This window comes from Nerophis ophidion, linkage group LG24 (assembly GCF_033978795.1).
Source record: "Nerophis ophidion isolate RoL-2023_Sa linkage group LG24, RoL_Noph_v1.0, whole genome shotgun sequence".
NCBI lineage: Eukaryota > Metazoa > Chordata > Actinopteri > Syngnathiformes > Syngnathidae > Nerophis > Nerophis ophidion.
Window position 1 is genome coordinate 36,029,969 of NC_084634.1, and position 15,429 is coordinate 36,045,397.

Genomic DNA, 15,429 nt, shown 5'->3' on the forward strand with positions numbered 1-15,429 from the left:
AATCCATATTCAGTTGAATGCACTACAAAGACAACATATTTGATGTTCAAACTCAAACTTTATTTGTTTTTTGCAAATAATAATTAACTTAGAATGTCATGGCTGCAACACGTGCCAAAGTAGTTAGGAAAGGGCATGTTCACCACTGTGTTACATCACCTTTTCCTTCACCAACACTCAATAAACGTTTGGGAACTGAGGAAACTAATTGTTGAAGCTCTGAAAGTGGAATTTTTTCCCATTATTGTTTTATGTAGAGCTTCGGTCATTCAGTCAATCAATCAATGTTTACTTATATAGCCCTAAAACACTAGTGTCTCAAAGGGCTGCACAAACCTCAACACAAACCACTACGACATCCTCAGTTGCCACATAAGGGCAAGGAAAACTCACACCCAGTGGGACGTCGGTGACTATGAGAACCTTGGAGAGGACCACACATGTGGTGCAACCCCCCCCTTCTAGGGGACCGAAAGCAATGGATGTCGAGCGGGTCTAACATGATACTGTGAAAGTTCAATCCATAGTGGCTCCAACACAGCCGCGAGAGTTCAGTTCAAAGCGGATCCAACACAGCAGCGAGAGTCCCGTCCACAGCGGAGCCAGCAGGAAACCATCCCAAGCGGAGGCGGATCAGCAGCCTAGAGATGTCCCCAGCCGATACACAGGGGAGCGGTCCATCCTGGGTCCCGACTCTGAACGAGCGGTCCATCCTGGGTCCCGACTCTGGACAGTCAGTACTTCATCCATGGCCATCGGACCGGACCCCCTCCACAGGGGAGTGTGGGACATAGGAGAAAAAGAAAAGAAACGGCGGATCAACTGGTCTAAAAAGGGGGTCTATTTAAAGGCTAGAGTATACAAATGAGTTTTAAGGTGAGACTTAAATGCTTCTACTGAGGTGGCATCTCGAACTGTTACCTTGAGGGCATTCCAGGGTACTGGAGCCTGAATGGAAAACGCTCTATAGCCTGCAGACTTTTTTTGGGCTTTAGGAATCACTAATAAGCCGGAGTCCTTTTGAAGGCAGATTTCTTGCCGGGACATATGGTACAATACAATCGGCAAGATAGGCTGGAGCTAGACCGTGTAGTATTTTTTACGTAATTTGTAAAACCTTAAAGTCACATCTTAAGTGCACAGGAAGCCAGTGCAGGTGAGCCAGTACAGGCGTAATGTGATCAAACTTTCTTGTCAAAAGTCTAGCAGCCGCATTTTGTACCAACTGTAATCTTTTAATGCTAGACATGGGGAGACCCGAAAATAATACGTTACAGTAGTCGAGGCGAGACGTAACAAACGCATGGATAATGATCTTAGCGTCTTTAGTGGACAGAATGGAACGAATTTTAGCGATATTACGGAGATGAAAGAAGGCCGTTTTAGTAACGCTTTTAATGTGTGACTCAAATGCGAGAGTTGGGTCGAAGATAATACCCAGATTCTTTACCGAGTGGCCTTGTTTAATTGTTTGGTTGTCAAATGTTAAAGTTGTATTAGTAAATAGAGGTCGGTCTCTAGCAGGACCGATAATCAGCATTTCCGTTTTTTTGGCGTTGAGTTGCAAAAAGATAGCGGACATCCATTTTTTAATTTCATTAAGACACGCCTCCAGCTGACTACAATCCGGCGTGTTGGTCAGCTTTAGGGGCATGTAGAGTTGGGTGTCATCAGCATAACAGTGAAAGCTAACACCGTATTTGCGTATGATGTCACCCATGTAGATGCTGAAGAGTGTAGGGCCAAGGACCGAACCCTGGGGAACTCCACACGTTACCTTAACGTAGTCCGAGGTCACATTGTTATTGTTATGGGAGACGCACTGCATCCTATCAGTAAGATAAGAGTTAAACCGAGATAGGGCTAAGTCTGACATACCAATTCGTGTTTTGATACGCTCTAATAAAATATTATGATCGACGGTATCGAAAGCAGCGCTAAGATCGAGGAGCAGCAACATAGATGACGCGTCGGAATCCATCGTTAGCAATAGATCATTAGTCATTTTTGCGAGGGCTGTCTCCGTGGAGTGATTTGCCCTGAAACCGGATTGAAAGGTTTCACATAGATTGTTAGACGCTAAGTGTTCATTTAGCTGCTCTGCAACAATTTTTTCGAGGATTTTTGAAATAAAGGGAAGGTGAGACACCGGTCGGTAGTTTACCATGAGGTCAGGATCGAGGTTAGGTCTTTTAAGGAGAGGATGAATAACCGCTTTTCTAAATGCTAAGGGAACAGTGCCAGAGGAAAGTGATAAGTTTATAATACTTAGCACTGATGGACCTAATAATACAAAGAGCTCCTTGATAAGTTTACCAGGAAGTGGGTCAAGTAAACATGTTGTTTGTTTTATTCCATTTACACGTTCTAACAATTCCTGTAATGTTATTTCCTCAAAACGAGAGAAACTATTTTGGAGGGCAGTATCCGCCGTATATACAATCGTATCAGTGTTAATAGAACCCAGTTGTAGCTGGGACGCATTGTCTTTAATTTCCTCTCTAATGACTTCAATTTTCTTATTAAATAATTGCATAAAGTCATCAGCTGAGTGGGTGGAGCTACTGGAAGGGGTCCCTTGTTAGGTTAGCGATGCTACCGTACTAAACAGAAATTTAGGATCGTTTTTATTAAGGTGAATGAAATTTGAGTAATATTTAGCTTTAGCTAAGATAAGCATGCATTTATGGTGCACCATAAATGCTTTATGGTGCACCTCAAGTTTAGTCTTGCGCCATTTGCGTTCCAGCTTTCTACATAATAATTTCTGAGCTCTAATTTCTTCTGTAAACCACGGGGTAATCTTTTTTGGAGCCTTTTTTAACTTTAGCGGTGCTATGTTACCAATGGTTTCGCGCAGGGCGTCGTTAAAGTTGTTAGTGAGGTTCAACAGTCCGGGGTCTCCGCTGTCGTATTTTACGCTTCATAATGCGCCGCACATTTTCGATAGGAGACAGGTCTGGACTGCAGGCGGACCAGGAAAGTACCCGCACTCTTTTACTATGAAGCCACGCTGTTGTAACACGTGCTGAATGTGGCTTGGCATTGTCTTGCTGAAATAAGCAGGGGCGTCCATTAAAATGACAGCGCTTAGATGGCAGCATATTTTGTTCCAAAACCTGTATGTACCTTTCAGCATTAATGGTGCCTTCACAAATGTGTAAGTTACCCATGCCTTGGGCACTAATGTACCCCCATACCATCACAGATGCTGGCTTTTGAACTTTGCGTCGATAACAGTCTGGATGGTTCGCGTACCCTTTGGTCTGGATGACACGATGTCGAATATTTCCAAAAACAATTTCAAATGGGGACTCGTCGAACTACAGAACACTTTTCCACTTTGCATCAGTCCATCTTAGATGATCACGGGCCCAGAGAAACCGGCGGCGTTTCTGGATGTTGTTGATTAATGGCTTTCGCTTTGCAGAGTAGAGCTTTAACTTGAATTTACAGATGTAGCGACGAACTGTATTTAGTGACAGTGGTTTTCTGAAGTGTTCCTGAGCCCATGTGGTGATATCCTTTAGAGATTGATGTCAGTTTTTGATATAGTGCCGTCTGAGGGATCAAAGGTCACGATCATTCAATGTTTGTTTCCGGCCACGCTGCTTATGTGGAGTGATTTCTCCAGATTCTCTGATGGACGGTAGATGTTAAAATCCCTACTTTTCTTGCAATTTCACTTTGAGAAACGTTGTTCTTAAACTGTTTGACTATTTGCTCACGCAGTTGTGGACAAAGTGGTGACCCTCGCTCCATCCTTGTTTGTGAATTACTTAGCATTTCATGGAAGCTGCTCTTATACCCAATCATGGCACCCACCTGTTCCCAATTAGCCTGCACACCTGTGGGATGTTCCATATAAGTGATTGATGAGCATTCATCAACTTTATCAGTATTTATTGCCACCTTTCCCAACTTTTTTGTCACGTGTTGTTGGCATCAAATTCTAAAGTATATGATTATTTGCAAAAAAAAAAAATGTTTAAGTTTGAACATCAAATATGTTGTCTTTGTAGCATATTCAACTGAATATGGGTTGAAAATAATTTGCAAATCATTGTATTCCGTTTATATTTACATCTAACACAATTTCCCAACTCATATGGAAACGGGGTTTGTATTAAGAACTTTTTTTTTTTACAGTGCGGAATATAAAACCAATACCGTATGTACTTTAAAATGTGTGTAATTATATTTTAACATGCGTCCACAATTTTAAACCAGCGGTAAAAGAACGGCACTTGCAATGTTCACAAGCTAAGCTAACGACAATGCTAACAAGAGTCTTGGCCTGCGCTCGTTTAGTTCTTTTCTTATTTCCATGAAATAATTGCCCTTTGTTTGAACTAACATAGTTGAAATATTGAATGGAAGTGTCAGTTAAACTGGTTGTATAGTCAATTGTTATAAAATACCTGATTGACACTCTTATACATGCATGGTTTATAACTGCGCTTTATTATCCTTAGATGGTTCTGATAATTAACTAAATATGTATTCAAATAATTCTTAAAATGGAAGAAAAAAAAATGTATTAAGTGTTATTTCAAATGTAGTAACCTTCCTTCTGATTGTGATCCCCTCAGCTATCAAGACCGAAAGCAAAGGAAATGTCAACACAACCGTAGGTGTTGTCTGTGTAATATGTATTTGGTCTGTTATTCTTATTTTAGTTTACAAATAAATATATGTTATGCAGTAAATATTTGACTATTTTTGGACCAAATTATTATTTTTAAGTAGCACAAGGGTTTCATTTTGTTATTTATTTTATTCATTAAGTGTTATTTCAAATGTAGTAACCTCCCTTCTGATTGTAATCCCCTCAGCTATCGAGACCAAAAGGAAAGGAAATGTCAACACAACCATGGAAAACAATATGAAAACAATTCTAAAATCACAAACACTTAACGATATCCTCTTTAAATGAAGGTGCAAACATAAGGAATATGTAAGAAATGATAAAAATACAAAGGGTGAAAATATAAACACAAAGAAACCAGAGAAGAACCATTTTCTCATTGGTTTCATTGCCATCAAATAATTGCCGTTTGTTTGAACTAATATAATTTAAATAGTGTTTGGGATGTATGGAAGTGACAGTAAAACTAGTTGTATAATCAATTGTTATAAAATAAATAATACTAAGGTTTGATTGACACTCTTGTACATCTATGGTTTATCATCCTGAGGTGGTTCTGATAATTAACTAGCTAAAATAAGGTATTAAAATGGATGAAAATTAAAAAAAAAAAGTATTAAGTGTTATTTCAAATGTAGTAACCTCCTTTCTGATTGTAATCCCCTCAGCTATCCAGACCGAAAGCAAAGGAAATGTCAACGCAACCATGGAAAACAATCAATATGAACACAATTCTTAACATTATCCTCTTTAAATGAAGGTGCGAACATAAGGGATGTGTAAAAAATGCAACAAAATAATGCAAAGCGTGAAAATATAAACAGAGAAACCCGTGAAGAACCATTTTTTGCAGGTTTACTGCCAGGAAATTAGGTGGGGTCTGTGTAACATGTATTTGGTGTGTTATTCTTAAGTCTATAAATAAATATATGTTATGCACTAATTATTTTATTTTTGGACCAAATTATTGTTTTTAAGGAACACATTGTATTATTTATTTCATTCATTAAGTGTTATTTCAAATGTAATAACCTTCCTTCTGATTGTAATCCCCTTAGCTATCAAGACCGAAAGGAAAGGAAAGGAAAGGTCAACACAATCATGGAAAACAATCAATATGATCACATTTCTAAAATCACAATAAACACTTAATGATATCCTTTATAAATTAAAGTGCAAACTATTGTTGTCTCGATACCAATATTTTGGTTCTGGTACCAAAATTATTTTGATAATTTTCTGTACTTTTCAATACTTTTCTAAATAAAGGGTACCACAAAAATGGCAATATTGGTTTTATTTAAAAAAAAAATCTTACGGTACATTAAACATATGTTTCTTATTGCAATTTTGTCCTTAAATAAAATAGAGAGCATACAAGACAACTTGTCTTTTAGTAGTAAGTAAGCAAATAAAGGCTCCTAATTTAACTGCTGACGTATGCAGTAACATATTGTGTCATTTCTCATTCTATTATTTTGTCAACATTATTAAGGACAAGTGGTAGAATATTAATTATTAATCTACTTGTTCATTTACTGTTAATGGTGTGTGGGGGGGGGCATTTAGAGGAAAAAAATGTGTCTGGGGGCCGGTATATCTGTTCTTAGGAACACTAATACAAAACCTCACAATAATGTCTGATTGAATGCTAAAAACGTTATGACAGACCGCCTTAAAAAAACGTGATGGAATTTTACATTTTTCTATGAACGATAAAACACTGAATATTGACAAAATCTGAACGTCACACCACCTTTCGGTCGACATATTTTACAATCAAGTGAAACGCAACAAAAATGCAACAAATAGTGAAATATGAACGCGAAGGGTACAAAATAAACCCAACTATAATCTGATATAACTAATATTTGTTGAATTTCCCCCAGCGATTAATAAAGTACTTTCTATTCTATTCTATACATAACTAAGCTTTAGAACTTTGTTGTGAAAATCTCCTTCCACGTCTGTGGAAACGCTTCCCGCCCACGCTGCTTGGTGCCTCGTCTGAGCTGCTGTGACTTACATTACCATAGTAACTAATTAGATTGTATATCGTCCATTTGCGCAGATTCCAACCATTGAAATACTGTTTAGTTCAAGACTTTCGGTCATTAGAAAACATCACTGCACATCATAATGGCAGCTACACTTTCCATCTTAAACATCTAAAACATTATTTGGTAATGTCCAGATTGAAAAGCTCAAAATGTGGGCTCCGGGCTTTAATTTTCCCAGGTCTGATTTAACGCAAATGCACTTTTCTTTTAAGGCTTTCCCGTGGAATGAGCATTCCATGCAGCATCCTAGGTATGAATGACGGGGCCTGGCAGGAGACGAGAGGTGGGATGCTGCATGCAAACGGTGCTCCTGAGGGTGGAGGTGTCCGAGTCCTCGCTGGAGTGCCCTTAGCTGCGGTTGCCGGACCTCCAGGGGGCCCGCACTTGCAGGGCATGGACCGGGGCGGCAATCCCGCGCCGGGAACACCTCAGCCTCCGTTGAGCGGTCGCTCGCAGGATGACGCCACGGTGGGCTACTTCTTTCAGAGGCAACCTGGAGAGCAACTGGGGGGTTGCATACCTAGTAAACATCGATGGCCGACTGGGGACCCTAACGTTGATCAGGTAACAAACCGTCATTTCCTACAATGTTATACTTAGCAATATCTTGTACAGCAGGGGTCACCAACCTTTTTGAAACCAAGAGCTACTTCTTGGGTACTGATTAATGCGAAGGGCTACCAGTTTGATACACACTTAAATAAATTGCCAGAAATAGCCAATTTGCTCAATTTACCCTTAATAAATAAATCTATATATTAAAAAAAATGCGTATTTCTGTCCGTCATTCCGTCGTACATTTTTTTTCCTTTTACGGAAGGTTTTTTGTAGAGAATAAATGATGAAAAAAACACTTAATTGAACGGTTTAAAAGAGGAGAAAACACGAAAAAATCGAAAATTAAACTTTAAAACATAGTTTATCTTCTATTTCGACTCTTTAAAATTCAAAATTCAACTGAAAAATATGAAGAGAAAAACTAGCTAATTCGAATCTTTTTGAAAAAATTAAAAATAATTTATGGAACAGCATTAGTAATTTTTCCTGACTAAGATTAATTGAAGAATTTTAATGACATGTTTTAAATAGGTCAAAATCCAATCTGCACTTTGTTACAATACATAACAACTTGGATCAAGTTATATTTCTAACAAAGACAAATTGTTGTTTCTTCTAGATTTTCTAGAACAAAAATTTTAAAAGAAATTCAAAAGATTTAGAAATAAGATTTAAATTTGATTCTACAGATTTTATAGATTTGCCGGAATAATTTTTTTGAAATGTAATCATAAGTTTGAAGAAATATTTCACAAATATTATTTGTGAATAATTAAATTAAAATGTATTGATTTTTCTTTACAATAAAAAAAATTAATTTACTTGAACTTTGATTTAAATAGTCAGGAAAGAAGAGGAAGGAATTTAAAAGGTAAAAAGGTATATGTGTTTAAAAATCTTAAAATAATTTTTAAGGTTGTATTTTTTCTCTAAAATTGTCTTTCTGAAAGTTATAAGAAGCAAAGTAAAAAAAAAAAAAAAAAGAATTTATTCAAACAAGTGAAGACCAAGTCTTTGAAATATTTTCTTGGATTTTTAAATTCTATTTGAGTTTTGTTTCTCTTAGAATAAAAAATGTCGAGCAAAGCGAGACCAGCTTGCTAGTAAATAAATACAATTGAAAAAATAGAGGCAGCTCACTGGTAAGTGCTGCTATTTGAGCTATTTTTAGAACAGGCCAGCGGGCGACTCATCTGGTCCTTACGGGCTACCTGGTGCGTTGGTGACCCCTGTTGTACGGTATTTTTATTTCAACAACTTCCTGTTTCTCAAGCCCAATACTTATTTATATACCGTATTTTTCGGACCGTTGGTGTACTGCAGATGAGCGGGTCTAGTCAGGTTTATTTTCATACAAAAAGGCGCATCGGATTATATATATCCATCCATCCATCCATTTTCTACCGCTTATTCCCTTTTGGGGTCGCGGGGGGCGCTGGCGCCTATCTCAGCTACAATCGGGCGGAAGGCGGGGTACACCCTGGACAAGTCGCCACCTCATCACAGGGCCAACACAGATAGACAGACAACATTCACACTCACATTCACACACTAGGGCCAATTTAGTGTTGCCAATCAACCTATCCCCAGGTGCATGTCTTTGGAATATATATATATATATATATATATATATATATATATATATATATATATATATAAAAATAAAGGGGTCATATTATGATTTTTTTTTTTTTTAAATGTAAAACACTTCCTTGTGGTCTACATAAAATATGTAATGGTGGTTCTTTGGTCAAAGTGTTGCATAGAGGATGTTTTACAGATCATCTTCAAGCTGCTTTCTGACAGTCGCTTCAGGAGTAGCCAGTAGATGTTAAACCAAAGTAATCACTGAAGATTTATGTGGCGGTAGGATTTCGGTTGTATGGTCAGTTAAGCATACTATCATTATATAAGACTGCTAAGAAAAGAAAAAATTGTTAGTTCATTAAAAAAATCCTGTTTGTTTGGATTAAAAACACCATTATTTAGTTTTGCAATGTTTGAAAAAATACTAAAATCTGGACCATATCTTGCTGGCTAACCTTTTGTCAAAAAAGAATAAATATATATATATAGTTATATATCAGGGGTGTAACGGTACGTGTATTTGTATTGAACCGTTTCGGTACGGGGGTTTCGGTTTGGTACGGGCGTGTACCAAACGAGTTTCTAGGCTTAAGTCTTAACAAGCTGCTCTGCTTCTTCTGCCTCAGTCTCAGCACCCAGCATTGTCCCACCTACACAACCATCTGATTGGTTACATATGTAGCGGTAACAGCCAATCAGCAGTGCGTATTCAGAGCGCACGTAGTAAATGCTTCACTGTCGAGCAGATAGGTGTTTAGCAGGTGAGGATAAGGCAGCGTAGTCTCCCCAAATAATAATAAACACCTCCCAGTCAACTACTACTAACATCACTATGAGTCCATTGACATTCAGCTCGCTCGCAGTTCTGGTTTGAGGTGGAAGCTAATTAGCTTTTAGCGTAACGTTAGCTCATTTTGCGGTGTGTGTGTGTGTGTGTGCGCACGTAGGTGTGTGTGTTTTACGGAGAGAAAAGCCTTGAATGGCAGGGTCCCAGTTATCACATGTTGATAGAAATATAACATTTACATAATAAAAATTAACTACAGGCTTCCCAAGTGCTGTGATAAATTACGCATGATGAGTTGACTTGAAACTGTTTAATGTTGCCCTTTTTATTTGTAGAAGAAATGTTTTGTCATTTTATTTAATCAAAGCAACAATTTGAGGCAGTTTAATGTTGATCAATGTGTGCAGAATTATTATAGTGTTCCCAATGTTAAAAGGATAACGCCATTGTTTTCAAATTTGGTAAATAAACAACCAAAACAATTTATATTTTGTTGTTTTCTTACTGTACCGAAAATGAACCGAACCGTGACCTCTAAACCGGGGTACGTACCGAACCGAAATTTTTGTGTACCGTTACACCCCTTATATATATATATATATTTTTTTTTTTTCTTTACCTTATTAATTTTGTCATTTGTTCTAACTTTATCTGATTAAAAAGTCCATTTGCTTGGTAATTAATCATTGTAAAAATATTTATTTGAGCTACTGTATAATATTACAATTAGCAAAATAACCTGCCAAAAAGAGTTACATTTTTCGATTATTCTTTTTGCGAGGAGTATATCAAGATTTTAGTACAAATTTATGATGAGCAAATTGGTCTAACAGAAAGTGTTTGGTTCGGAAAAAAATAATCCTGTATAGCCACTTAATGTTCACTTAGTAGGGGTAGGATTAAATAAGATCTGCTTCTTCTTACTCATTTTCGAACATGTTGAAAATAATAACTGGAAATTGTGATGTATCCTGTTGTCTGCTTGCATGTTCGAAATACACTCCAACTCAATTCAACTACTATGATTAACATTTTATGATTATTTTCAGCTGCCTCCATGTGCACTTTTTTACCAGGGGGATTTTATTGTACATTGTTCCTGTACTTTATCGTTTACTAAGAAGAAGATTTGATTAAAAGTAAACCATTAAACTTCTGCATTGAATCTGGCAGTAATAATCTCTCAGCTCAGTCAAATATTATGTTACTAGTGTGTTTTTTTCAAAATGCACATTAACTCTTGATTTTCAGCTAGGCATAGAAAAATGACCTTTACAGTCCCCAGTTGATATGGTGACTTGTAGTATCAGTGCTACATTGTAGGCAGAAATAAAAGGCTTCATATTTGTTTTGCTTTTTGCACTTTAGGGTAAGTAATAAACTGAATATACGTGTTACAGGTCCGTGCCGTGGATGACATGAACTACGACTTTCAAGCACTCGCTTTGGAGTCCAGAGGGATGGGTGAGGTATGACATAAAAAAAATCATTCCACCTTTCTGCTTTTTTTTTGTTATTTTTCATATCCTAGACCAGGGGTGGACAATCAATTTTTACCGGGGGCCGCATGAGCAACCCGAGCACTGCTGGAGGGCCACAACGACAATATATCAATGAAATTTTGCTCAAATCATTTTTGATATACCGTAAGATAAATATTAATAAAAATATCATTTAACCTAACTTAACTTTATACAAAAGCAGATTGTTTTATTTTTATTTACAACATTTCCTGATGTATAATACAATGCAACAACTTCAATTTCTGTCACTTTATCCGTCATCCACTTTAAAAGTCCTACATTTTTCCCCGTCAGATTTGGACAACCATCTGTTGTCACACCTGCCAGCTTGTCCCATTTTAGTCCTAACATTACCTGTGGTTGTCTCTTTAATTGACTGCATAGTTGCCAGCTCCTCCGGGATTTGAAAGTCTGCAGTTATCCCACGTAGGGGGGTGAGCAGCTGGGCGGTGTCACGTACATCGCAGCTCTCATCCAAAACCAGCGAAAAACAGTCAAAGTCGGCCGTTCTGTTCTTAAGCTGAAGCTCCAAGTTTCCAACGATGGTCTCAACCCGCCTCGTTACAGTGCGTCGGGAGAGTGACACGTTCTACAATGCGCCCCTCTTCTCCGGGCAGACTCCAATAAGCACTCCTTCATTAACTTGCCGTTAGAAAAGGCCTTATTTTTCTGGCGATTTTGTGAGAAATGACGAAACTTTCCTAACTGCTGCATCTCTGGGGCTGTGAGATTTGGCAAAAAGTCCTTGTTGGGTTTGCAGTTTTACCATCAACGCATCAGCCTCCCTTGCCCGCACTTCATCAGACAGATTCTGGTATTTTTCCACCTGTTTCGTTGTGTGGTGCCTATTCAAATTATATTCTTTGAACACAGCAACCTGTGTACCCCAAATTAAGTACACGGCTTTACCTTTCATCTCTGTAAAGAAATACTTAGCTGTCCATATCATGTTGAAAACACGGCATTTGTCATCAACTTTTCTTTTTGTAGTGTGAGCTGACATCTCGGTGGTAACCGGGCATCACTTGTCGCTGTGCAACTTCACTCACAGGTTACACAGGGCCATACGCCCATAAATAATACTTTTCAAAATAAAAGCAGCACCGTTGTATTGCACCCACGACATAGATGTTTTTTTTAAATGTTTTTGGTAATTTGTGATTGCCACTGTTCACATTCACTCACAATCACGCACTCTGAAGTAATACAAATAACGCTTTTCAAAACAAGAGCAGCACCGTTGCATTGCACACTCGATTACAAAATGTATTTTCTAATTTATGATCGGCCTCAGGCGGGCCGGACAATACCCAGGTCTGTCCTAGACCATTTTTGTCCCTCAAGTATCACTGTTAATTGCTTTCAGACATGACCACAATACATGCATTCTTGAGAAGTAGGAATCATTAATTATAAATCAAATATTTTGTAGATAGAGCATAAATTTGTTCACGGCCTTCTAAATACGTTTTTAAACATGAGAGCCGTAATATAGTAATGCTGGCTAAGGTTGAGCCAATCAGTGCGCTAATCTGACTCCACATTTTTAGTTTATTTAGCCATTTTTATGCTTGAACATGCTTAATTAGGAACCAAAAATTGTGAAACATGTTTTAAAAAACTTTATTTTTATAAATATGTAATGTGGTATAGCGCAATGTGGCAAGGGACGACTGTAACTGGACTTCATGAATAAAGTTGGTTTGGTAAGTACATTAAATAGCAATAAACAATTTAGTTTATTGTCACAGTCCCATTAGCGGCTTTGACTGTAATATCTACTAACACAATTGTAGGGGTGCAAAGATTCGTCAGTGTTGTTGACATCTGGACGACATAGGTTAGGTAAAATAATTGTGTGAAATATAACCTAAACTATCATTTTAGCCAAAATCCCTCAGCTAAAATGTCACTTTATTATTTGTGTGCAGCTTCCTAAACACAACAGCTATTCTTTTAAGGAAGCCAGATAGTTTTAATATTTTTTTCTTTCTATTTTGACTGTCCTTTGTTTACATACAAATTAACACTTTGTTTTTAACAACACCGGCACCTGTTCTTGCTTTAAAATTAAAAGAAGTTTGATATATTTATTTTTAATTTGGGAACAGCCTAATTAGCAGCACAGTGACACTACAGATAACTATTTCTAAAAAAAACCCATTGTCTTTATTGTTATTTAGCACACGCCTAAAAATATCTCAAGCTGAATTTAATAGCCAATAGTTAAATTAAATGTGCACGCTTCATACATAATTGGAAAATAGTCGATGACTAGGCAACTAGTCATAGTGCCTTAGTAAAAACCCCACATATTGTAATACTTTTTACTGGAGATATCTGATAATATCGGCCGATAAATGCTTTAAAATGTAATATAGGAAATTATCGGTATTGGTTTCAAAGAGAAAAATGTATGACTTTTTAAAACGCTGTTGTACGGAGTGGTACACGGATGTGGGGAGAAGTCCAGAGCGCCAATAATCCTTAAAGGCCCTGCCTTGGCGTGCCGGGCCAATCACAAAAATATCTATGGCTTTTCACACACACACACACACACACAAACACACACACACACACGAGTGAATGATAGGCATACTTGGTCAACAGCCATACAGGTCACACTGAGGGTCGCCGTACAAACAACTTATATATGCGCCACACTGTGAACCCACACCAAACAAAAATGACAAACACATTTCGGGAGAACATCCGTACCGTAACATAACATAAACACAACAGAACAAATACCCAGAACCACTTGCAGCACTAACTCTTCCGGGACGCTACATTATACGCCCCCGCTACCCCCTACTCCCTACCCCCCACCTTAACCTCCTCATGCTTTTTCAGGGAGAGCATGTCCCTAATTCCAAGCTGCTGTTTTGAGGCATGTTAAAAAAAAATAATGCACTTTGTGACTTCAATAATAAATATGGCAGTGCCATGTTGGCATGTTTCCCATAACTTGAGTTGATTTATTTTGTAAAACCTTGTTACATTGTTTAATGCATCCGGCGGGGCATTACAACAAAATTAGGCATAATAATGTGTTCATTCCACAACTGTATATATCGGTATCGATTGATATCGGAATTAAGAGTGGGACAATATCGGATGTCGGCAAAAAAGCCATTATCCGACACGTCTAATTAATATCCATCTTGACTAACTGGATTAATAAAAGTGCTACTGACTTTTTACAGTGGCTTCACGGTGGCAGAGGGGTTAGTGCGTCTGCCTCACAATACGAAGTTCCTGCAGTCCTGGGTTCAAATCCAGGCTCGGGATCTTTCTGTGTGGAGTTTGCATGTTCTCCCCGTGAATGCGTGGGTTCCCTCCGGGTACTCCGGCTTCCTCCCACTTCCAAAGACATGCACCTGGGGATAGGTTGATTGGCAACACTAAATGGTCCCTAGTGTGTGAATGTGAGTGTGAATGTTGTCTGTCTATCTGTGTTGGCCCTGCGATGAGGTGGCGACTTGTCCAGGGTGTACCCCGCCTTCCGCCCGATTGTAGCTGAGATAGGCGCCAGCGCCCCCCGCGACCCCGAAAGGGAATACGCGGTAGAAAATGGATGGATGGACTTTTTACAGTACAGTTGTCATTCACTTCAATTTCAGTGAATCTCCCTCAAAAATGAATATCTTTATACGTATACTTTTACCGGAAAATATATCAAGATATATATCGAATATCGACTTTGCACAAGTACAAAGAAATTTCATTTTCACCAGAAACCCGTTTAAGATTAGACAAACTTTGTACAGGAACGGTAATGAGTCGACGCTGAACAGCGCCCCGTAAAAGGTGAGAAAAGGGTAGCACTGGGGAAGGATGAGTAAAAAAGTCGCTCTCAGACTGGGCTCCAGACTGCGGCCAAGAAAAAAAAAAACAATAGCTAATAAGCAGAGATGTACATGTTGACACATAAACCGCTAGACTTACAACAATAGGGGTGTGGGTAGGCATCCGACCCAAAGCTTGCAGCCACTACGGGCGCGGCTCTGTCGTCTGTCAGTAAACAAGACAGGACAAGACAAAGAGGCAAGCCGAGCAGACACGGAGAAGGTAGCAAATGTAACAAATGCCAGCAAGCGTGGCTTTGTGATAGTACAGTGTGTAAAACTCACCTCTCGAAGTATTTTAAGAGCTGCGCTGGTCAGTATGTTGACGGCTCAGGGATTGTAGCTCCTTTACTAGCACTGCTCAGTGTTTCCACCAGAATATGTGTTAGTTAAGGTGGTGACTCTCCAGGATTGGTGT

At 38.3% G+C, this 15,429-nt stretch overlaps 1 protein-coding gene across 1 annotated transcript in view; it reads left to right on the top strand.

Annotated features, from left to right (window-relative positions):
- The window catches only part of LOC133542207 (apolipoprotein B-100-like), a 149,992-nt gene that overhangs the window by 64,779 nt on the left and 69,784 nt on the right, over positions 1 to 15,429 (top strand). Inside the window, exons 32-33 of the mRNA XM_061886103.1 lie at positions 6,921 to 7,272; positions 11,041 to 11,109. Coding sequence (XP_061742087.1) covers positions 6,921 to 7,272; positions 11,041 to 11,109 — 421 coding nt within the window. The remainder of the gene's footprint in view (positions 1 to 6,920; positions 7,273 to 11,040; positions 11,110 to 15,429) is intronic.